Source organism: Daucus carota, chromosome 4 (assembly GCF_001625215.2).
Source record: "Daucus carota subsp. sativus chromosome 4, DH1 v3.0, whole genome shotgun sequence".
Lineage (NCBI taxonomy): Eukaryota > Viridiplantae > Streptophyta > Magnoliopsida > Apiales > Apiaceae > Daucus > Daucus carota.
The window spans coordinates 25,627,958-25,653,823 of record NC_030384.2 but is presented as its reverse complement, the minus strand read 5'-3'; the positions used below and the strand labels follow the sequence as shown (position 1 = coordinate 25,653,823).

At 33.7% G+C, this 25,866-nt stretch overlaps 2 protein-coding genes across 13 annotated transcripts; one reads left to right on the top strand and one right to left on the bottom strand.

Moving 5' to 3' along the window:
- The first annotated feature begins 444 nt into the window (after positions 1–444).
- LOC108215910 (pentatricopeptide repeat-containing protein At1g71490) lies at positions 445–17,753 on the top strand. 12 transcript variants are annotated; one of them, XM_064092501.1, is made up of 8 exons: positions 445–2,751; positions 3,786–3,902; positions 4,022–4,123; positions 4,295–4,372; positions 4,981–5,058; positions 6,314–6,912; positions 7,169–7,490; positions 17,286–17,753. In XM_064092501.1, exon 1 carries the CDS (start codon positions 581–583, stop codon positions 2,747–2,749), a length of 2,169 nt encoding a protein of 722 aa, XP_063948571.1. In that variant the 5' UTR covers positions 445–580; the 3' UTR covers positions 2,750–2,751; positions 3,786–3,902; positions 4,022–4,123; positions 4,295–4,372; positions 4,981–5,058; positions 6,314–6,912; positions 7,169–7,490; positions 17,286–17,753. The 12 variants fall into 12 exon arrangements, with proteins under 12 accessions (XP_063948571.1, XP_063948573.1, XP_063948572.1 ...); XM_064092503.1 differs by lacking the exon at positions 17,286–17,753 and adding an exon at positions 8,993–11,959; XM_064092502.1 differs by lacking the exon at positions 17,286–17,753 and adding an exon at positions 8,075–8,702.
- A 255-nt stretch (positions 17,754–18,008) lies between these two features.
- Positions 18,009–21,729, bottom strand: LOC108217728 (laccase-14). The gene is made up of 6 exons (XM_017390607.2): positions 21,597–21,729; positions 20,993–21,144; positions 20,656–20,900; positions 20,330–20,458; positions 18,688–19,635; positions 18,009–18,393 (listed from the first exon to the last, which is right to left on the bottom strand). The coding sequence occupies exons 1-6, from the start codon at positions 21,684–21,686 to the stop codon at positions 18,263–18,265; spliced, it is 1,695 nt and encodes a 564-aa protein (XP_017246096.1). The 5' UTR covers positions 21,687–21,729; the 3' UTR covers positions 18,009–18,262.
- Positions 21,730–25,866: the final 4,137 nt, after the last annotated feature.

Here is a 25,866-nt window from a genome sequence, read left to right as displayed (position 1 = left end):
TCTACAGATCTCTGTTTTAAGCTTAATCGATTCAAAAACAAGTTCGAAAGACAATCAACAACATATAAAAACAAAGAACATACCTTTTGATCGTTAATCTGAGTGAAAGAGTTGCGAATTCGATTGAAGAAATCGCCAGTTTGGTTGATGTGTTTTGACGAGATGGAGAGGAACAAGAGCTCGATTGTTAACTGTTTTCTTGGAAAGGAGCAACCAAAACTAACCACCTAATTAAAAGCCAGTATTTCCGCAATTTTCAAAAGTAAGGGGATATTAGTGTAATTTTGGTTTTTTTGAAAAAGTAAATATGCAAAAAACTACTTTTTAATATATATTTATCAAAAATTCCCTTTATTTTATGAGATTATTAATTTATTATGTTTATATGATAAGAATTTTTTTTAAAAAAAAAAATCCTAAAACCTCTTACCCCTGTGCTTTGCCGGTTCTAAAACCCTCACTGCAAGAATATTCAAACACAAAGCCTTCAAACTCTTGAACACATCAAACTACACATCCGTGTTTGTGTACATACAACGATTGTGTATGCAGTCATGCATTCACTACCACTTCACATTGTATGCCATCATCTTCATTCTCCTCACTACCAAACCCCCACTATTTCCTCTCACAACTCCAGAAATGCATTCCTCGAAATTGGAAACAAAACCCATCTATTCCTAAACAACCCATGATTGATTCTTTGGTTATTTCCTTAAAAAGGTTTGCAACTCAAGGCCATTTAGAACAAGCCTTCAAAACATTCGCATCTATTCAGACACATTTTGGGTCTGGTGACTCATTTTACATAATTGTAATCTCATTGTCTCGTCTTTTGTTGTGTTGTTCTAATCTTAAGGCTTTGTCACATGGTAGACAGGTTCATTCTTATATTGTTACTTCGGGTTTGGAGAAGCACTCTATTTTGGTTCCTAAGCTTGTTACATTTTATGCTAATTTAGATGTGCTTGATTATGGTAAAATTATAGTTTGTAGTTCTGGGATTAAGGATCCGTTGTCGTGGAATTTGTTGATTTCGGGTTATGTAAGAAATGGGTTTTGTGGGGAGGCGATTTCGATGTATAGAGTGATGGTGGAGAAGGGGGTTAGGCCGGATAATTTTACTTACCCTTCGGTTTTGAAGGCTTGTAGTGAAGAATTGGATGTTGTGGCTGGGAGAGAGGTGCATAGGTCTATTGAATGTAGTGGGGTTGAGTGGAATTTGTATGTTTATAATGCTTTGATTTATATGTATGGGAAATGTGGGGAAGTGGATGTTGCGCGGAAGCTGTTTGATGGGTTGCGTGAAAGGGATGCTGTTTCGTGGAATTCTATGATTTCGTGTTATGCTTCTGGGGGGATGTGGAAGGAGGCGTTTGAGGTTTTTGAGTATATGCAGGGAGAGAGTATTGAATTGAATATGATAACGTGGAATACAATAGCTGGGGGGTGTTTGAAGACGGGTAGATATGATACGGCGCTGGAATTGCTTTGTCGGATGAGGAAATGTTTGATTCACTTAGATCCTGTTGCGGTGATTAACGGTTTAGGTGCATGTTCTCATGTGGGTTCTTTAAAATTGGGGAAGGAGATTCATGGTTTGGCGGTGCGTAGTTATTGTGATGAATTTGATAAAGTTAGAAATTCATTGATCACTATGTATTCTCGGTGCAAGGACCTTAGGCTGGCAACTGTTTTGTTCAATTTAGTACAAGTTAAAAGTATGATTACGTGGAATTCTATCATTTCTGGTTACTCGCAGTGGGACCATACTGAGGAAGCTTTCTTTCTATTTAGAGAAATGATTCTTTTTGGGTTTGAACCTAATAATGTGACAATTGCAAGCCTTTTGCCTTTATGTGCTAGGGTAGCAAATCTTCAGCACGGTAGAGAGTTTCATTGCTATATGATTAAGCGTGAAGTGTTTAAAGATTACTTGCTGTTATGGAATGCCCTGGTGGACATGTATGCAAGATCTGGAAAAATATCCTTAGCAAAAAGATTATTTGATTTACTAATCAAAAAGGATGAAGTGACTTACACATCACTAATAGCTGGGTACGGGATACAAGGAGAGGGCAAAACTGCGTTGAAACTTTTTGAAGAGATGATTGCTTCCCAGATAAGACCGGATCATGTAACCATGATTGCTGTTTTGTCAGCTTGTAGTCATTCTCGTCTTGTTATTGAAGGTCAGTTGTTGTTTGAAAATATGTCACGTGTCTATGGCATAACTCCTCGTTTGGAGCACTTCGCTTGCATGGTTGACCTCTATGGGAGAGCTGGTTTAATTCATAAGGCAGTGGGAATATTGAGAGGGATGCAATACAAACCAACCCAGGCAATGTGGGCCACTCTTATAGGATCTTGTAAAATTCATGGAAATACAGAAGTTGGAGAATGGGCGGCAAAAAATCTGTTAGAAATGAAGCCTCAGAATTCAGGGTATTATGTCTTAATTGCAAACATGTATGCTGCAGCTGGATGTTGGAACGAACTAGCAAAGATTAGGACTTCCATGAGGGACTGGGGTGTAAAAAAGGCTCCTGGTGTTGCATGGATTGATGCTGGAGCTGGAATTTCGCCTTTTATGGTGGAAGACATGTCCAACACCCAGTCTGAGGAGATTTATCCTTTGCTCAGGGGATTACTTAAACAAATGAAAGAAGCTGGATATGTTGCATGTGAAGATTCTTATGTAGAGTATGAAGTTATTGAAGACCAAATCGAATACAATATTTCTTCTTAAAGGTAGGACACTCAATCTTTCTATGTATTCTCTCTCTATATTTACTAATGAGACCTTTATACAAAGATGCACTTCTGTTTATATTGATTTGTAATTATTTACTAGTTCAAAAGTTAAACAATTAAGGTTATCACTTTTTTATGTTTTAGGTTTGTCCTAAACAATATATAATATATTATAATACAGCATAAAATATGCAGATAGTCCATTTCTAAAATTTCCAAACTTTACTATAATACATTTTTAGTTGGCCAGTCTTGAGAATTAGAAGTAATATACGCTTTTTTAAGTTGCTGTACTGTCGCCGTTCTTGATAGATCCGGAAGGTTCTGCTTTTTTTTGCTTGTCAATGTCTGCATGACCTTCTTATAGTAATGACTTCGTTTTTAAGTTACCAACAAGTTGATGGATTAATGTTTTTGTGAAACTTAGAGTTAGTTTCATAATGTGGATGCAACTTTATGTAGTAAGTTCATATAGCCCATCTCCAATGCAAAGTTGAGTTGTCAAAACGTCATGCTTCACATCTCATCAGCTGAGACCTGAACCTCATCGAAGCTGCTGCTTTCCGATTCTGTTATACAGGGTGTTGAGAGATGCAAAGGTGATTTAGTTTGCCACCTTTGAATAGTACATTAGTAAAGTATTAAACAGTAGAACAAGAAAATTTTTCCGATAAGTGTTTGAGACTTTCAGTACAGTAAGTAGCTTGATACTATGCTAACATGTTCTGTAAAAAATTGGTGTCCAGTATGTTTTCCTAGAGGTTTTTCGAGTGAATCGTTTATGCGGTAAAAACTGATGCAGGGAGCATTGAGGCATATTCCCAAGAAATCACGTGCCATCTTACTAAAATTGAACAGGTTCAGGCATAAAACACCAAAAAAGCTGTTATTTGCTTTTAATTTTGGGTGTGTTCCTCATGGTTGCAGTTTTAGCCATGTAACCTTTTGCTGCTCTCCCCACTTTTCTAGTGTAAAGTTGAGTCTAAATTTGTTAACTCGGTGCACACTTAGCAATCAATGTGCCTTTTCAGATGATGATAAATCAGCTATAGTTGTTGGAAATTTGTGAGGCATGGCATGGAGGCTGCTCAATCCAGTTGTCTATGACATCATAGCTAATATATGGTGTTCTGTAATCAGATGTACAGGTAGGACCATCAAATGCTTGGGTCGCTTTCTGCGTAATACTTGAGAGTAGTATGTTACAAATATAGGTAAAACTTAGTTATGGTAGCTAAGTTATTCTGCTCTCATGATTATAAATCAGCTATAGCTGTTGGAAAATTCTTAGGCATAGCATGGAGGCATCTTAATCCAGTTGCCTGTGGCATCATAACTAAGAGAAGGTGTTCTGTAATCAGTTGTACAGGTAAGTCCATCAAATGCTTGTGTCGCTTTCTGTGTAATACTTTTTTTTTTTTTGACAGAATGTAATACTTAAGAGTATTATGTTACAAGTATAGGTAAAACTTAGTTATGGTAGTTGAGTTATTTTGCTATCATGATTATAAATCAGCTATATCTGTTGGAAATTTCGTAGGTATAGCATGGAGGCATCTCAATCCAGTTGCCTGTGGCATCATAACTAAGAGAAGGTGTTCTGTAATCAGATGTACAGGCAAGTCCATCAAATGCTTGTGTTGCTTTCTGCGTAATACTTAAGAGTATTATGTTGGCTTAATGACCTTTTAGCCCTTGAAGTTTGGGTGGAAGTTCCGATGCGGCCTCGAAATTTAAAAACGCACCTTTCGACCCTCAAAGTATCTTTGTCGTACCTTTTAGCCCTTATGGCGTATACCGGTATATAACGGGGTGGACAAAGTTGACACTTCACACGTGAGGGTTAAAAGGGGCATTAAACGTTAAGGGTTAAAAAGAACATCTAATGTATTTTAATGTATTCTTTAGGGGTTAAAAGGAACGAGATGTATACTTTAAGGGTTAGAAGGTACGCCCAAACTTTACCCCGAATATGAATTGTCAAGTTTATCCCCCGATTTATACCGGTATTTTTAAAAAGGGCTAAAAGGTACGACAAAGATACTTTGAGGGTCGAAAGGTACGTTTTTAAACTTCGAGGCCGCATCGGAACTTCCACCCATACTTCGAGGGCTAAAAGGTCATTAAGCCTATTATGTTACAAATATAGGTAAAACTTAGTTATAGTAGTTAAGTTATTCTGCTCTCATGATTATAAATCAGCTATAGCTGTTGAAAATTTTATAGGTATAGCATGGAGGCATCTCAATCCAGTTGCCTGTGGCATCATAACTAAGAGAAGGTGTTCGGTAATGAGATGTACAGGTAAGTCCATCAAATCTCTGAGTCGGTTTCTGTGTAAAACTCAAGAGTATTATGTTACAAATCTAGGTAAAACACTTAGTTGCGGTAGCTAAGTTGTTCTTCTCTCATACATGGTTATGCTAAAAAACAGAAGAGACCTCTGGTGCTGTAGTAATTTTAAATCACCAACATAGTCAGTTAATAGGATCTCGTTAGCTTTCTTAGGTACTGTTTGGGGTTGCTGTTGCAGACAACAACAACTTTTTGCTGAAAAGCAGGTGAAAAACTGTTTGGTAAATCTAAAAGCAGCTTTTCTGAACAGCAGCTTTTAGCTGAAAAGCTGCTTTTAGAAAAAGCAGGTCCTCCCATGCTTTTGGAAAAAGCTGTTTTCAGCTTTTGCAGGAAGCTGTTACGAATTTCACTATCAAATCTCACCGGCAAAATTATTTTGTTTATATTATAACTCAAAATAAGCAAATATCAAAAATATTACCAAACAGTTATCTGATTTCTACAACAACACTTTTTTCACCAGCACTTTTTCTGACCGCACAACAATTTTTAACAGCACTTTTTGAGTTAATTTTACTTGATAAGTGGTCATTTATAGGTCCTTCTAGAGCAGCTCCAGTGCTGCTGGCTATTACTCTTCACTAGCTATAATAGCTAGTGTGTTCACTTAAATGGGCTGATGTGACTAATGTATAATTTGCATAGCGGAAAAAATCCTGGCAATATGTAGCCTGTTCCCTGGCTATTATATTAGTTATCTTATTTTCGTTACCTGCCACCTTTGGCAGCAAACAAACACTACACAATCTCATATTTCCTATGTTTGTTTTTATTTTTCTTGAATTTCAAAATTAGTTAATGCAATAGCAAGCCAATTTAGCCAAGCATAATTGGTGGAAAAAAGAAATTTGACTAGAAAAATTCTAGATAGTCAATACTTTATAAATATTCTAGCTAGCCGAAGGGGCAGTACGTTTGGGGTTGCTCTTACTATTATTTTTCCTGTATTTTTATGATTTGTCACAGCCCAATAGATTAGTAAATTTTGGTCATTTGAATGATATTTGGTTAATTATATAGAATTCCCATCAAAGGTTGGTACTTAATCGTTCCTTTATATGTTTCCTGAATTACACTTGGTGTAAAATGTTAATCACAAATTTCATAGATTTTATAGATATTAGTGTCATGCTGAAGGTAAACCTCCACTTTTTTTTGCTTTAATTTGTTTGAAAGACTCAACAACTTAAGCTTTCTAATGCAGTGATCAGGACACAAGTTGTGCCAGAACTAGCATATTGTATTTTGGCAACTATAATTCAACGTGGGAACACAAGTTGTGCCGGAACTAGCATATTGTTCTTTGTGGCATCTCTGGAGGTGATCGAGAGAAATATTTAAGGTCTGATTTAGATGAGGCAACTAAACTGGAGTTGATGCACATGCTTGTGTTTTTTTGCAAGTAGAGAGACCACTGATTAGAAGCAAGTGCTAACGTAGATGTTGGTGAATGAACACGACTAGTTGAGGCATATTCAAGCCCTTTTGTTGTGGATATGGGCATCTACCTGCTGCGATTCGGGGTACTGAGTGCAGGGGCAGATAAAGTAGACCATGGTGTTGAATTCTCAGTGACTGATGAGTGGGTTAGTTGTTCTGCAGGGGAGTTTAAATTAAGGCCTCTAAGGCATGCTTTGATGCTGATGTTAGCTGGTTTTACAGTCTACCAGAAGTGCTTTGTAATTCTAGCTATAGAAACGCTGCATATCTGATGCTTGATGTGGCCTTTTATTGCAGCTTGAAGGCTGGGAGACGGATAACATTGTAAAAGACTTTCTTATTATTTTTGTACCAGTTTTCCAGGTACTCATTTTTAGTCAAAGCTGAACGCCTTTTCTAGTTAAGAATGACGTCTTTCTGTGTATCGTTTCTTTGTTCTTCAACCTTGGGATAAGAAGAATTTCTTTAGTACAAAAGCTATAATGAAAATATATGTCTGTCTAAATTAGGTTCAGTGATATATGTTGTACTTCACGCATGAAATTAAGAACAACAGTCACAAACAAGGAGAACAATTTTACAAAGATTTGTTGCACTATTAATGATCTTGTGATTCCAGGTGAAAAATTAACAGGTTGTTATGATGGTGGAAGAGCAAAAGGAAATAGAGATTAGATACTATACTGATCGTGGAAGCACAAAAGAAAACAGAGATTAAAACTTTTATTAGTGATTCAGTTTGCGAATTCAATGAGACTGCGGTAGCAAGGAATCATCGTCTTGGGCGCTTTCCTGGTAGTGAGATTCTGGGAAATGGGAATAATCAAGAAATTTGTCAAACTTGATAAATGATCTCTTTGTCAAGGTCAAGAAGAAAGAAACTTCTTCACCCAGGCAATAAAACAGTATGATGCAGAAGCTTCTTCAGACTAATGGATAAGGTATGTGCTACCGATTCAACTTTTAAATAGGAACTGGTGAACTTTCCTTTCTCAAAGCCTTGTTGTCTCTCTGGTTCTAGCTGCTACCAAAACATTTAAGCTTGCTGTACTTCAAAAATTCCCACACAAAAGACTTTTTAGCCCAAGATCTCAATAACAATTTTGTTTACAATTTTACACTAACCCGTGATAGTAACTGCTACCCTATTATTACAGAGACTAAGAGCATTTCCAACTCACAAAACCCTTAGCTAAAATTTAATATATTATACCAAACTAAAAAATATACTAATAACATGTAAAATGTTGTTTACTCCAACCACATATTATCCTTGTCTAAAAATATAGTCAACCCAACTAAAAATATAGTCAACCCAACTGATTTTGGTTATATTTGGCCAATCTCGGAGACTTGTAACAAGATTTAACATTATCTATTATCACTATATTAAAACAATATATATGCTATTTATAACAACTTAAAATAATAATATCATTTTTTAAATATAGCTAATCAATATATTCAGTACCACCAAAAGTAAAATATTCAGCAACTTTAGCAACTTTTACATGATGTCTTATAGGTTCATTTGAGCCAATCATTTTTATCTAACACCACGGCGGCAATTCCACAATCTTTCACTTGGGGAGATTGTTATCGAGTTTCTGATCAGTATTATCCCCTTTGCATGAAGAGATAATACGTGAAGGCTTCTTGCCACGACTTCAGTTCAGTGGGACAAGTTGCATGAAATAATACATGGAATGATAACCAAATCTACATAAACAGGGAAAAATAAAACTCATCATGTCACTAAAGCTAGAAAGGCAGAATATAAGTACGTGTGAATTGTGATCTCCATATTACAATAAAATTCAGCAATTGTGTGAAGAAACAGTTCCAGATCTTTGGAACGAGTCCCTATTTTGTACTACAAATCTGACATCTATATTTTGAGAAAAGCTAATTAATAAACATAAATTTTAAATTGATGTCTTGTCAATTTTTTTTAATGATCTGTCAATATATTTAAGCCATTGCTTCATATATATAATAATGTCATATAAAGGAATGAGGGTTACAAAATCTCAAAAAAAAATTCATTTTAGATTATAATTTTAACATCAATTATATCTTTTTATGTATAGAATTAAGATATAACACGAAATTAAACCAAAAAATAGCAGTAAGCATAACATTATTATTACAAATGAATTTTATAGATAGAATACATATTAAAATTCTCATTTTAAATTCAATATTTAATTTGAATAATCAATTTTATTACTAGAAAAAGATTAAGGTATTATGATTGTGTGTCTACTGCTTTTGACAACCCAAATATAAATCTGATTGAAATAGTTATGTCGATCGCATTCGGTTGAAAATAGAAAATTTTTCCTGACGTCGAAATTATGCTGGTTGAAAATAAAAATGATCAAATTATTTTTGAACATTTACTTTCAACTGAAAATTTTGATTGGGTAACGCTCAATAACAGGTTCGAGGCAATTTATGATTGTTACGTAAAATCTGATTTACTAAGTTGAAACAACTCAGCAAAACCATTGTTACTGTCCTTGTTATTCGAAGTTGGGATGAGGATAATTCGTTTACGAACTCACATGAATAGTTGAAATTATTTGTGTATAGTGAGTTTCAACACAAGTCACACATCATACGTATAAAAAAGATTTGTCTCGAATATCGAGTATAAATAGTCAAACAATTTCATTAGTATGATACCTTTTGTGAGAAGTCCAAAAATACATACGTGCGAGTTTGGTCATGATTGAAAGTAGACAAAAATTTAACTAATGTACAATTTATGAGTGTTGCGCGACCTTAGAAGTAGTTCTGTGATGTGGGATGCTCTCACTTGAATAGCAAGTGACAACGGATAAACAGTGGAGGCATAAGAGTCACGTAGTGGTTCTTCAAGTGTGTGTTAACCCAAGTTGACATTATTTGTGTAGGGTGAGTGTCAACACAAGTCCCACATCATAAGTATGAAAAAGATTTGTTTTGAATATAAGCAGTCAAACAACTTCATTCGTATGAGACCTTTTGTGAGGAGTACAAAATCAAATACGCGTGGGCTTGATCACGGTTCAAAGTAGACAATATCATATACTAACATGGAGTTTATGAGTGTTGCATGATCCTGCAACTAGTTTTGTGATGTGGGATACTCTCACTTAGATTGTGGTCAAAGATCTTAGACAGATTGTGTTTAAAATATTCCTAACATTAAAGTCGTCGGGCAGTATGTCCCACAAGAGAAGTAGCAGCTGATAAACAATAGAGATATATATAAGGGTCACATAGTGGTTCTTCAAGTGTGTGTCAACCAAGTCTCACATCGTAAATATAAAGAAGACTTGTCTTGAATGAAGTAGTCAATGAAGTAGTCAAACAACTCCGTTGAAATAAAGCCTTTTGAGAGGAGTACAAAAATAAATGCTTGCGAGTTTGGTCAAGGTCCAAAGTGGACCGTATCATTAGTATTAGGGGCCGTTTGTTTTGAGGTAACTTACAAAGGGAAGAGAATTAACTAACTCCATTCTGTTTGTTATTATTTGTTTACAAAAAAATATCATTCTTTTTGACCATTTTTAATTTTGGGATTTATCCAAAACTCTTCAATTCTCTCCGTGCTACCAACTAGGATTTTGTATTCTCTTTCCCGTTTCATTACTGGTCATTACCCGCAAACATCTCCCAAAAAGAAAAAGACTGAACATCTTCACTACTCTGCTTCATTGGATCTAGAGAGAAAAAAAATAGGCACTTCTTTCTTCTCTTTCTTAATCTTTTCCTTATTCACCTTATCACATGTTTATGGATCGCTGCTTTAGCATCTCCAATATATGTACATGTTTTAGATTGTATAAGTAAGGCAGTTTGGTTATTTTCTTAATTTGGTCTTTAACGTTTAACCTGTGTATTGAATTTCACATTGAAACAATTCGAGAAAAGTGCGCCTTGGGGCAGTCAAGGAACGAGGCTTGTGCTTACTAATGCTATGTTTACTTTGCATGTCTATTTTCTTCATTTTTGTTTTATTACTGGATTCGCTTATAATTTAAATTCAATGGAAATTCAGGTTTTTAATGTTTTCATATATATAATATTTATAATGTCCTTATATAGAAAATGGCTCGAATCGGTGATCCATTCAGAAATAGGAGAAATTGGGACAATATTTGTTTTATAGTTACAATAAGTAATTGTGTTGTAATCTTGCATCTAGTGTGTTACTCGGTTAGAAAAACATTAGATAATTCTCAAAGTATACAATTTAACAAAAGGACTAGAATATGAAGGAGATCGCATAATTTGAATCAAATTATAAGAGAGGGTGACACTATGTGTAGGAATTTTTTTCGCGAAGAACATTTTGTGTTCTTGAGATGGTCAGAGATGTAGGTGGATTGAATGAGACAAAAAATATGTGTTTAGAAGAGATTCTTGCAGGTTTTTTATACGCACTAGCTCATCATAAAAAATAGAACAATCAATACTCAATTTTATACAAGTGGTGAAACTATTAGTAGACAATTTCTTGCATCTTTGTTTTCTATCCTGAAATTACATCGTTTGCTACTTAAAAAACCAACACCCATATCCGAAAACCGTAATAATGAGAGATATAACTGCTTTTAGGTATGATATTCATTTTTTATATATATAAAAAAGTTTAGATATAATATATAAGTTATGGTGGTTATATTTTTGTAGAATTCTGTAAGTGCGCTTGATGGTACAATGATATGTTAACTATGTTTCGAGGAATTCATATATGTGTTACTTAGTTGGCAGGGATCCACACATGATGTCCGGGTTTTTCGAGATGCAATTTTTAGGTCTAATGATTTAAATGTGCCAAAAGGTAGTTAACATATTTGATACTCTTATATTATTATTATTATTATTATTATAACACACCTACAAGAGTGAATAGTAAAATAAGTTTTGTTTTTTTCTTTGTGTCAAGGTTGTTATTGTGTATGTGATTGGGGATATACTAATGGAGAGGGATTAGCTTCATATAGAGGACATCTTTATCACCTCAGAGAGTGGGATAATGGTGCATGTCAACCACACATAACTAATGAGTATTTCAACTTGAAACATTCAAGACCTAGAAATATATATTTTGGATTATTGAAAGGAAGACAGGGGATCTTAAAATGTCCATCCTAGTTTAGCTTACAAACAAATGACCGTATTGTGCTTGCATGTGCTTTATTACATAACATGGTTAAAAGAAACACTACAAGAAAAACGCAATCAGACAACACACATCAGACAACGCTCGGTTAAAAAAGTGTTGCCTAAAAACGACAGACAACTGTTAATGTTCAGCATTTAGAAAGTATTGCCTGAACCATGATTCTTACAAGAGTTTTAAAACCGTTGTCTAGCAAATCAAAACAGACAAGTGTTTTTCTAACGGTGGTGTTGTCTAATCCCAACGCTCAGACGACGGTTTACGTTGTATTGAGTGACAATCATTCAGACAATAGTTTTTAACCCGTTGTCTAAATTTTTTAGTAAGACAATTGTTTTAAGTAGTGGTGGTGTGTTTAGGTGAACGATTACACAACTGTTTTAGTTAGTATTGTGAGAATCAAAATGAGACAATGGTTCTGGAAACCGTTGTTATAATTAGACAAGTGTTTTATGTATGGGTGTTGTTGAAGATGAGTTCAAATAACATTTTATCTTGGTCATCTAGACAAGTTTTTAGTTATAAAACCATTGTGCCATTTCTACTTATACAACACATGTGTGTTAAAAAACCGTTATCTATTAAACACTAAAAGACAAAAATGACCTTTTTATAATAAGACAAAATTATGATTATGACTAGTTTCGTTATAAAAAGCATATAAATAAGCATAAAAAATTTTGAAAAAATTTGTACATAACTAATATTTGTATATACTGACATCCGTACGGTTAGATCATCGAAAAAAATATTTTAAAATTAATATGAAGCAAATCGTATAGATAACAAAAGTTCTATTCAGTATGTCTCATATTGTAACCATAAAAGACATATTAATACTCACGTTTGAGTCGCAAAATTATCTTCTTATTACAAATGAATAATACACATTCATGTATATGCATAATTTAACATATTTCTTTAGACAAATATTACAAAAATTTGAATTGATCAAGGAAATGAGAATTTTTAACTCTTGAAAAGGAAAATTAAGCATACAACGGTTTCCTTCGCATAATGTGTTGTCTATACTACTTACATAGTTTCAATAAACCATTGTGTGAGTCTATTTTAGACAATGCCTCTCTTACAAGTGTATTATGACGTAACCGTTGTTTCATTTCTACTCATTCAACACATGTGTGTTAAAAAACCGTTGTCTATTAAACACTAAAGGACAAAAATGACCTTTTTATAATAAGACAAAATTATGATTATGACTAGTTTTGTTATAAAAAGCATATAAATAAGTATAAAGAATTTTGAAAAAATTTGTACATAACTAATATTGGTATATACTAACATCCGTACGGTTAGATTATCGAAAAAAATATTTTATAATTAATACGGAGCAAATCGCATAGATAAAAAAAGTTCTATTCAGTATGTCCTAAATTTGTAAGCTTAAAAGACATACTAATACTCACGTTCGAGTCATAAAATTTTCTTCTTATTACAAATGAATGATACACATTCACGTATATACATAATTTAATATATTTTTTAAGACAAATAGTACAAAAATTAGAATTGATGAAGGAAATGAGAATTTTTAACTCTTGAGATCCTGCCCAAGATAATTTTTTAAAACAATTTTTCGGACGATCCAACCGTACAAATGTCAAGATATATTGATTCTAGTCTTGTGAAATAATAATAAAGAATTTGCAGATTTATATTGCATGAATTAATAAGAGAAATCCAGAAAAAGTTTTACACTCTTAAACGAGATCAGTTCCCGATTGACCATATATTTTTTAATTTTTATTTTGGACGATTCAACTGTACGAATATCAAAATATATTGATTCTATTCTTGTGAAAAAATAATTACAACAAATTTATCTTACATGTCTTTATAAGAGAAATCGAGGAAAAGTGCTACTCCCTCGAACCAAATCAGTTCCTGATTAATATCTTTGTTTTATATTTTGACACATCACTAAAATAAGTATATATTAATATTTGTACGATTTGAAATAATTTTAATTTTTTAATTATTTTAAATCTTTTAAATATAATATATGAAAAAAAATTATTATAATTAATATCTCACCAATTTATTTAATATTATAAAATGATTTTTTTTTCATTTCTATTAGTGTTATCTTAATACTATTTGTGTCTTTCATATTCAATTTGGTTGCCGGCTAATCCATTTTCATTCCCCCCCCCCATTCATCTCCCACCCCAAATTTTGAGTTCCCCCCTCACCTCTTATCTCTAATTTTTATCCCCCTTTCCAATCTCTTTCTCCTCTCCTCTGGTGAAGCTCTTCTGCAATTGTATAGGGTATTGAAACACAAACACCTCTCTCGATTCCAAACATATCCATTTTACAAATTTTAAACCTCTGATTGATAGTTACAAACTCCATTTATAAACTCTCTCTACAAATTAGGGTTTCAACTCTTGGGCTTTCATTTTGCTGGTAATCTCGTTTCTTTATGAGATTTTGTAGGTAATCTCGACTCTATGCATAAGTGTGAGATGGGGTGAAGTTGTTTATGTTTTTGTTTTGATTGTTCACTTGCTGGTTCTCATACCAAATCCTTCTTGGCATTGATTAGTCTTCTCGTCTATCACAGGCTGTAGGTAAGCTTCAGATTGAGATGCATAACTCTATTTCTTGAATTAGGACCTAGGACATGTCTAAGAAAACAAAGCTCCTGAATTCAGTTTTTCTCTTTAATTATTATGTTGACCTAATTTTATTCAAGCACAATATTATTTTAAATTCTTGCAATTTATTAATTGATGCAATAGGGGATGATAGCAGACTACATAAGATGTTAGTCTATGAGTTTATGCCTAAAAAAAGCTTAGATTCTTTTTTATTTAATAAGTCGTAATATATTTACTTGTTAACTTGCAATGTTACTGTATGTTTAATTTTTGGAGTTTCTCCAAATTGTTACCAGTTTATGTCAATTAATGAAAGTAAGAGGAGACAGCTGGTAATTATGGATTGGATTAGACTAATAGATGTGGTAATGGGTGTGGTTGTAATGGACAGGGAGGAAGCAGCTGGTATGGTAGTAATTGTTCTCAGCAGTACTTGGTTTGAAGAGTGTTTGTTTGAAAATGAACTCAATCAGCAGAAGCCTCATGCATCACAAGATCCGTACAGAACACTACTCCTGTAGAGATGCACCATACAGGAAATAGATGGGAACGGTACAAAACATATGTATGTTGTAGTCAAAAAGTAGGCAAAACATCTTTCTCTAATGATATCTTTGTGATAGTCAGTTGTTGCATAGTCCATGGATTGTGTTTTGACCGCTAATGTCAGTTCTTTAGTATATGAAATAGATGGAGGAGATAAGAATGCAGATTCTGGAAAAAAATCTCAGTTTTCGTTAACTCGAGTACCAACATTAACCACTGGTCTTCAACAAGAGATCAGATCATCAGAAGTTACATAAACAGGCCCTCTTCTATGATTTCGTATAACCCCTCAACCCTTACTATCTGCTCTGCTATTTTATATTTTTATAAATATATGAATTCTTCACTTGATATTTTTTCTCTATCAGTCAAGTAATTCTGATTTGATGATCATTTAACACCAAGCAAAAATCTTAGGTCTTCCTGCAAGTACATGAAAAACTGCATGTTTGCTCTTCCAGAATGCACGAATTCAGTACTAAGTCCAATCAGGTCTGCCTGTAGTATATATTGATATCTGATAGAATATAGATGGAAGGTATATTTCGAAATCTAATATAGCTTCATGTAGTTAAAATCCAATTTGAATAAGTCTAGTACACTAGTTTTCTTTTATTTTGATTTTAGCAGATATTGCAAAACCAGATAGATGGGAGGGATAAGAATATATTTTTGGCCGTTTTTGTAGGAATACATCTTATACTGTATAATTTATGAGTTCTTGTATTTAAATATTTAATTGAACATAAGCTTATCTATGTGGTTGGTTCTGTATGTAGGTCCCAATGTTGTTTGTAGAAGTGCATAACATATATGAACTTCGTGAGGCAAAGGATTCTGCTCACTTTGTCTTACAATTGCTGCAAAGTGGGATTCTGCTCACTTTGTCTTACAATTGCTGCAAAGTGGGCTGTTGAAAGGATGCAGCTCCTGCTCCTTGTGCTTATTACAGTTTTCTTGGTTTATTATGAGGCTGCTTCTTTTACACTTCTATTTATAATTCTGTTTTCTACCTTCTGAGTATTCCTAGGTTTAGTACTCAACTGCTTATTTGTACTGCAGGAACTCTCTCTGTCTCACGTGTGGGATAATGCTTTCCTATAGAGATGGTGTGGAAGTGCCAGATATGGTGGAAGTGCCATAGAATGAAGAAGTTGCTTGCTACGGTGATATGAATCCAAACAAGAAATTGGATATAGAGATATTGTAAATATTTGAAATTGTTTAATTGTATCTTCACCTCTTAAAACTAGCTTTTGTATCTAGATTTTGGTATTTGGTATATTGTAAATGCTTTTGTTTTGAGGCCAAATTATTTATAAAAATTTTATCATAAAAATATAATGAAAAACTATTGTCTATGACCTATTCACACAACATTTTAAAGAATTGAAGACTATTGTCCAACATTAGTCACACAACAGGTTAGGCACCAATAAACCATTGTCCTACAAGCTCAACCACAATGGGAACAAAATGTGTAAGGTTGAATGCAATATACAATGACAACATGATTTTGGTTCAAAAATATTGTCTACATGACATTAAAACAACAACCACTACTTAAAAGACCCTTGTACAAAACCAAAAAAACAAGCATTCGTTAACAAAACCGTTGTACAAACATATTTACATCGAGTGTTTTCCCTAAAGAAAAGGTTGTGTAAATACCTCATTACAACAGTTTAGATTTTATAAAACAATTGTTAACAGCTCTTAAGGACAACAGTTTCTCAGTTGAAGAAACCGATGTCTTCTTCAGCCAACAACAACAACATATTTAGAAGAAAGACTTGTACAAAGTTATTGTTACAAGACTTTCTTACCAATATGTTGTGGTTTCTGAATATCACACAACACGAAGTTATAACAGGACTGTAGAGTGAAGCAGCTTGTACAACGGATTTCTTACCGTTGTCGGATACGCGTAACAGACGGCAGCTGGGTAGACAACGGGAAAACAGTGCATTAGACAACGGGCAAAAACCGTTGTATCATTCGTTTTTCCTTGTAGTGAAATATGCTTCTACAATCATTCAATGACAATAAAGTATATGTATGAGGAGGCCGATAATGATAATGACGACGTGATGAAAGTGCTCAAGCAAAGTATATAGATATTATTGTTGTAACTGACCCATGAACTAATTTAAGAAATCGAATGACTCAAAATATTTTCAATGAATGGAGAGTCACACACAGTTGTAGATTTACTTTTGTGATATTATTAACAGTTTTATGATGATTTTAGTTGCAATTTAATGGAACTAGCTTGTAGTTGAATTTGAGATATTTGAAATATGGTACCAACTTAATCATTTTATTTGTATATATTTTATAATTTTCTTATATTATCTTGCATGTTTTATGTGACCAAATTGTTATGATAGGATGAAAGAAAATGATGCTAGTAGAAATGATCGTGGCAAAAATAAATGTGTTTGGACTGTCGAAAAAGATAATGTTCTTGTTTTGTTAGAGTTGGCAAGTTGTGAACAAGTGCTCAAATACTTTCAACTAGTGGGTGTATGTGGATTATGATAAGAAGATGACATCTCTGTGTGATGAGTATAACAAGGTACGAGCAGAATATTTCATGCTACTTATTTGTTATGTTTTGTACAACTTTCATTATACTGTATTAATGTTTTTCGTTTAGACTCAAATTACGTGCAAGAACTTGTCCAGAGTCATTTTTCCGCATTTTCATGAGTTTGATGACTATTTATGACAAATGATGTGTTTCGATTTTTTAATACGATTAATAATATATTTTTGACCAAAATTGGTGGGTAGGAAAGATTCTATTGGTTGCATCTGAAATTGGTTGAAAATATATTAATTTTGATTCGTCGTTATTTTCGGCTACTCTCTTTCTATTCTAATTTGGATTTATTTTGATTCCGTTTACATGTCAATAAGAAAGTTCTGGTTGTGAGACTTTAATATTCAATCCTTAAGCGCCTGCAGTTTGCTTATTTCTGATTATATTCAACCGGTTTCATACTTGACCGAGATTGATCAAAAATAAATAATTTATACTACATATTACATGTATTAATTACATAAGATGCATGATGAGTTTAACTATCAGAAGTCGGAGAAGACCGGGAAGAAAGAATATCATATGTTTTATTGAACCAGAGCACAGAATAATAGTTGATACAAATAATGAAACTGACGAATTCAAACAATCATGTTCGACATATTACCCTATCGTTATTACAACTTTACAAGATCTTTTCCTTTGACGAGAAGATGACGATTATTACAACAATTCAAAGAATAATAATTAGCTGACCAAGTACTCTAAGTCATATCATGCAACCTCAAGTTTTCAACCGTGATGAGGCATGCACATCTTGGATCAACATGGTGGCATGTCAGAAGGTCGTGACAAGATTTTTTGCTCAGACCGCTTTCCATTCCTCACAATGAAAGTCATCTCCATTCCCCAAGTTATGTGTCGCTCAAAATGGCAATGCATCAGCCACACACCTGAAATTTAACAACTTTATTAAGTCTGTAAAGTTTACTTATCTCAAAATCATCCCAACTCAGGGGCGGATCTAGGATCCGAATTCTGGGGCGCACAAAATAAATTTTCGACAAAATTTATTTATTCTTAAAATTTTATAGGAATATTTCTATAATTTTATAAGATTTAGAATGATGAAAAAATATCAATTTTTTAAAGAGAGCACGTTCCTATGAATCTTACTAGATCCGAGCTGAAAACACTACAAGAAATACGATTAAGACCGCAAATTCGGTCGGCAAACACTAAATTACCTGGATTATCTGCCGTGAACCTGATCGCTGTCCAACCATTTCTAGGAACAGAAATAGTATTCACCAGCGGCGGATCAACAAGATTGTACCGCTTAGGATCCTCCTCTCTATCAAAATTTCCGAGCCCGGTACCGACGACAAAGAAACTATATCCATGCAGATGCATAGGATGTTCTATGCCCCTTAGCAAATTGGTTCCTTGATAAACAAGTTCCACTGTCGTATTAAACGGTATAACCCTCACTTCAGTGCCGTTTCTCGGTATCCGCAGTGCAGCTGAAAGATTATCCGCAGTGTAATCGAATTCCAGAGGCGGATTCGCTGGGAAATCATCCCCATACACACCATTAATGCCTCTGTAATAGGCCTCCAATATATCAATCTTCGGAGACTGAAACGTAATGTTGTTTATACTCGCCCTGAATCTCTGATTATTTGCAGTACGACAATCAGTCGTATTGTTGCACGGTACGAAATTCACAGAAACCGTGAACAAAAACTTCTGGTCTACATTTACTGGTACTTTTATAGGGTGATCCGCGCTGGCCAAACTTCGAAGGTTGGCACTAAAACTTTGTGGCGCCGTTGAATTAGTGATGTTTGGAAGAATAGGCAACGGCGGTGGTGAGGAGGCAGTGTAGTTTCCGCGGTATTCGAGTACGGCTGTGGTGGTGGATCTGACGAAAGGTGCTAAACCAGCACCAATGTAGACTTTAGAAGCCATGTAGTAATGGTTAGGGGGTTGATTTGCTTCGACTAAGACGTCGAGGGTTTGGCCCGGGGTGATCGTGATGTAATCGGATTTGAAGGGCTTAACGTATGCGGCATCCTGGCCGACGATTGTGAAGGTGTGATTTGCTATTCCGAAGAAGAGGATGTTGTTCATTCCCGCGTTGATCATTCGGAGCATGTAGGTTTTTCCATAGTCTACAATTAACTTGAATGTGTCTGCATTGTGATTGAAACACGGAATTAGAAATTAGTGTCTTCTAGCAATAATTTGTTTTTAGCCTACAAATTAAGGCAACTGAAAGAGAAGGGAATCTAACGTATGTATTTTTATGGTGCTGGTGCCACGGACGGTGTAACCAGCATTAGTTTTCTCGATCATAAAATGAATACTCAGCAGTCAGGATTATAACATATCTTTTTTTATGTTTAGCACTTGAACCAATGTCTGTCCAACAGTTATAACGCGCGTGACGTGCTAAATTTTTGTTATAATCCTGAACGCTGGATATTCATTTTACGATCCAGAAATCAAGGGCCAGTTAAACTGTCCGTGGCAGTCGACTACGAGGAGTGGGGCACCCGTATTTTTGTATGAAATATTTATATATGATAGTTTGATGACATTTCAATAGTATAATAGAATTCAGCTTCCTATATTTACAAAAACAATTTCAATTTTATGTTGAAATATGTCTAAAGATAATTATCTAAAGATGACTTCATGATCATCAATTCTGAAAAGCATCACGCAAACTATTTTGTCATAAGCGCGTTGTGGTTGAACTAGTTCTTAAAAACTTTAGGTTTAGTATAATGTCAACTATAGATTTATAATAACAGTAAAATTTTGTTTTACAATATTAAGCTATAATGAATTTTCGCATGAAGTAATTATAATTGAGAAATGAACCTTGTTTGGAACAATTATAAAAATCGCCAGGTTGACCATTGATAGTAAGAGCATCAGAGGCATTTGGGTCTCCACCTGTCCTTATAAACTCTTGCAAAACCTCCTCTATGTCACTCTTCCACCAGTCCCCTACATACATACAAACATCCAGATATTTCAAGATTACTGTACTCGCGAATTCAGAAGAAAAAAAAATCCCAGAAATTTTGTACCAACATCAAAGAATATTTAAGATAGCAAAGTCGCGCTCAATGGAGAACACATTTTCACGTGAGATCCTCGGTCATCAATGTGTGGGAAAATCAATGTTAGTGTAAAAACTGTACCTAAAATTAAAGGCACTTCTTTGTGAGGCTTAGGGAAGGGATAGTTAGTTCCCTGCTTGGGGCGAATAACAATGGCTCCATGCACGGTGGCTCGTGACCAGTCACTGTGAGCATGCCACCACAATGTTCCTTCCTCGTCGGATAATATAACCCGTTGGCTAAATCTTCCTCCTGGTTTTATCGGACACTGGGTTATGAATTCCGGGCCGTCCGTCCACGGATTTCTAGGCTGTTTCACTCCATGCCTGCACAACAATCAAATATTACGTGTATCAGCTAGCAGCCGCCAAACATACCTTGTATATTCCGAGAGACATATGCGCTATATATTTCTTACCAGTGAAGGGTTATGTTTTGGTTTCCTTTGTTTTGGACATCGACGATTATCGTATCACCGGTTTCAGCATACAGTGTCGGACCAGGATACTGGCCGTTAACCGTTAAGATTTTCTTCGTATCGCAGAGCCTTGTGTACGAAGTTTCTTGCACCTGCATATCATGCATATATTGTACTTAATTACCTGCAATATGTACAAGGGTCGTTCCTGGCAGCCGCCAAGGACGGGTTATACAATCTACTCATTTTTTATTGTTGGATAAATATCGAGTGGCTAAGCTAATATATTCCGTGTTTTTCAACTGCTGAACATGTTAAAATTTTGTTATAATTTTGACAAGACTATCAGCCTATGTATAAATGTGTGTGTGAAGAACGAGATGGATTACGAAAAGACACAAAAAATATTAAAATTTTGTTATAATTCTGACAAGACTCTCAGCCTATGTATAAATGTGTGTCTGAAGAACGAGATGGAATATGAAAAGACATCAAAAATATTGAAATTTTGTTATAATTCTGACAAGACTGTCAACTTATGTATAAATGTGTGTGTGAAGAACGAGATAAAATACGAAAAGACACTAAAAATTGCGCTACATACCACGAATGTAGCACGGCGAACCGCAGCTTCGGAAGCAAAAACGCTAACGAGAAACAAGAACCCGAAAACTTGAAGTGAGAAAATTTTCATGTTGAGAACTGAAAACTGCTTGTAGTTAACTGTGCGTTTTTTGTATATTGAAATTTTAAGAAATAGACATGGGTATTTATAGGGACAATTTGAAACTCAGACCAGCTATAAATGTTCAAACAAATGAATTTATCTTATTATTCTTAAGAAGTACTCTCCCGTTAAAATTAGTTTAAGATTTTGTCTTTGTCACGTGTAAGAAAAGTTATTGAATATCTATTGTTCTTTACCAAATCAATTTGATATCTAGAATAAAAAAGTCACTGTAATTTTATAAGATATAGGATACAACCCGGCAAAACCACGCGTCGAATGATTTGAAAAGTCAATTTTTGTTTATTTACAAATTGTAGTGGTTTGTGTCGAAAAATACATAAACCGATCAGGAAGTTTTGTTTTACCAGCTCTTTGAAAAGCGAGATCCTACAGTTGTGTAGAGTACTTGTGTTACTATCATGCGTTAATTAATACGGTATTACTCCTTGTTTGTGCCTTTAATAGAATTAAATACAATCATATCAATTAATTTTATTTTTAACTGAGTTCTGTTCAATTGAATTTTCAGTTTTAAATTTGATATAAAATTTAGAAGAAATTTTTAACTTGAATTGAAATCGGGAACTGTTTCAAATCCCGAATTAACCATATAATAATGAAAGTGACAGACGTGGCCCAAGAATCGGAAATTTTATTGAAAGTATATTTATTTAATAATAGAGCAATGTCTGGCAAAAATAAAATAAAATAATAGCAATGAAAGTTCAATTCAAATTAATAACATTTACTAATAACATAATTAAATTACGAATTTTCTAGTGTGCCCATACTTTTTGGTGAGGTAGAGGGCTTTTATTAGCCAAAACCTCATTAATAATCATGGCTTCTTGCATGTACACAAAAATTACCAATAAAAGCCCTCCACCTCACCAAAAAATAATTATTAGTGTGTGGACTTAGGAAGACCCTTTAAATATTAGGGGCCGTTTGAAAACATTTATTTCATTTCAAATATACTAACATTTGAATGTGTGGATCTCAAATGAAATCTAGATCCAAATTCAAATTCTTAAACAAGTTATTTGATTCCTAGTTCAAAAAACAAAAAAAAAATATTATTTGATTCAATTTGGAATTTTAAATGAAATCTTGTGTTCCCGAACAGGTCATTATACTCATTCTAATAATTTACCTCAGGAAACACAACACTAAAATTAAAACTTTAATCTTTAGAGTGTATAATTGACTACTCAGACTTAATTCATATATTTATCAAATATCCGCCTAAAAGAATCGAAAGCAATACATATTTTCCAGCACATGGACTATAATAAGATGTTTGCTTGCGTATTGAAGATTAATAATTTATAGTGTTTTTATGTAATTTTTATATACGGACAACGTTTTTGCATGAAAGACTGGTCAAAAAGTGCATCTTTGAGAAAAGTCTACGTAAAACTTTGCATTCTAGTCCAATGAACCATATATTTTATACAGCTCTTAATTGTAGTGTTCAACTAGGTCTTGTATTAGGTAAAAACATGAGCTGTTTCTCTCACATATATACCGTTTCGTGTTTTTAATTAGTCAGTAGTGTACACCTTAATTTCGAAGTTATCCATTTTATTTTTACTTCATAATGATTAATAGTCAGCGAGTTGAACAATAACTAGCTAGGGATAAAAACTCTCTCTTCAAAACCCTAAAGCCGCCTCTGCCATTCATCCGAGGAGCTTCCATCGGCTTTCACCGGTGGAAAGCCCCAATCTTGCCTTCTTATATTATTATTATTAATTAATATCTTGTTTTCTTGAATAAGTTCTCAATTTATTTGGGTTTTGTTTGGTCTCTCCTGGTGAGAGTTAGGTTTTTATTTGGATTTTGTGTGTTCATCATGTCCGGGATTACAGATCTGCAGGATTTTCATGGTGCTGATTCAGTGATAAAGGTTTGTATGGTGATATATTTATGGTCGATTGCTCAAAACAACATTGGGAGTATTACAGCATGTACATATCTCTTCAAAAAATCGCTTGGTTGCCTACCGAAGAAGGAAGGATTCAACAGCGACATGATTATGCGTTTGTTCAATTTCGATTATATCTGTAGATGCCGTATGGCTTTTCATTATTGATTTTTTTTTTTTTCAAAAAATAGTCAGCGAGTTGATTATTGTTGATGTTTCAAGATTCTTTGCGTCTAATAAATAACACCAACTTCTTACCGAATCATCATCGTAGCATTTCAAGGTAGAAAGAACATCAATCACATGGCCAATATTTGATACTCCCTCCGTCTCTAAATACTTTTCCTGTTTGTACTTTTCACGTTTGCCAACATATATTTTTAATCGTTAATATCTTTCATTTCGTAGTAGCATTAAAAATAAAAACTTCACTGTATTAAAGTACTCGTGAATACGAATCTAACAAGATCACTCATGACTATATTTAGTTTTATAGATTAGATGTAAATTAGTAATTTGTCTCATGTTATGAACAGTACCGACATCCCAAATAGGAAAAGAATAAAGAGACGGAGGGAGTAGATATTACAGCCCTGTTTCAAAATAATGGTGTATTTTATAACCTTGGTACTGGTACATGTATTTTATTAATATATATTAGCTTATCATGTGATGTATGAGCGTGGTTTATAATATTTATTTAATTATATATATATATTAATTTATTTTTAAAGTGTATTTATAATCGAATATTTTATACATTTTAATTAAATTTTTTTAAATAATTTATAAACATGCTATAAATAAGTCCGAAATATGTACTATAATGAGTGTGTTTAAAATGTTTTACTTATAATAAAAAATATCTAATGTTACAAGTTAAAAGAGGTTCACTAGGTCAAATATCGACCGACCAAAATTTATAATATTTTAATTTTAATAATGATTAATAGAAACTTCTTCAATATAAAAATCAAGAAAAATTCATCCTAACATCATTCATCCTCTCTATATGTCATGATACGCTTCTAAAATGATATCACCCATCCGAGGCTATTTCCGATCCTATTCAATCCATCCTACAGTATAATTATATTCCCCAAAGTGGTTCTGCACCAGAACCAAATTTAAGAATTAAACATTTTTACTTAGTTTGTATGTGTTTGATTGTTTGCGCATGTTATGTATGATTAGTATTATACATTATAATCAAAATTTATGTATAATTATAACTAATTTTACAATCATTAGTGACCTAGATCGTATAATCCAATGAATTCGACTTTCATTTTAAAGCCTTAAAATATTTCAATTGAGATTTGAATTTAACTAAAGTCAAACTAAATCCATCAATCTATGCTTGTATAATCCAAGTTAAAGGCATGAATTTAAGAACTTTCAAAGTATTTCTCGCCTTCATCTTCACAATACTACAAAAAAATCGGAATTTTACGACGGATTTTTAACACTACATTCGTCGTAAGTGGGATAATTACGACGGAACATTTTCGTCGTTTTTTATGGCGTCTTATGTTCAAAATTTGGTCGTATGTACAATTTTCGTCATAAGTTTATCACTGCGTCATAATTTATTAGATGGGTGGGCTCCACGTAAAATATTACGACGGAAAAAATGTCGTAAGATAAAGGTGGTTCCCACCAAGCAAATTTTTTTGCAAATTTTTTTGTATCAACTGATAAAAGAAGATAATTTTCGTCATAAAATATGTATCTTAATTGCGATGAAAGAAACGTCGTACTTTCAAGGTGGGCCCAAACTGTAAATGTTTTGTGCCAACTATTGACAGAACCATTTCGTCCTAAAATATATTCCTTGTGATGGAAAAAACGTCGTATTTTGAGGGTGTGTCAAATTCTTTTTTAACTTACGACGGAATGTAAACATCGTAAGTAGTATATTGCGACGGATTACAGAGTTTTTTGTTGGATAATTCCGTCGTAAGTTTGGGATCCCTGATTTATATACCTGTTGCTTTTCTTAGTTTCCCGCCATTGTTTTGGCATCCAATAATACACACGGATATATATATATATATATATATATATATATATATATATATATATATATATATATATATATATATATATATGCTTTTCTTAGTTTCCCGCCATTGTTTTGGCATCCAATAATACACACGGATATATATATATATATATATATATATATTTATATAAACTTCCCAAACATGCAACAAA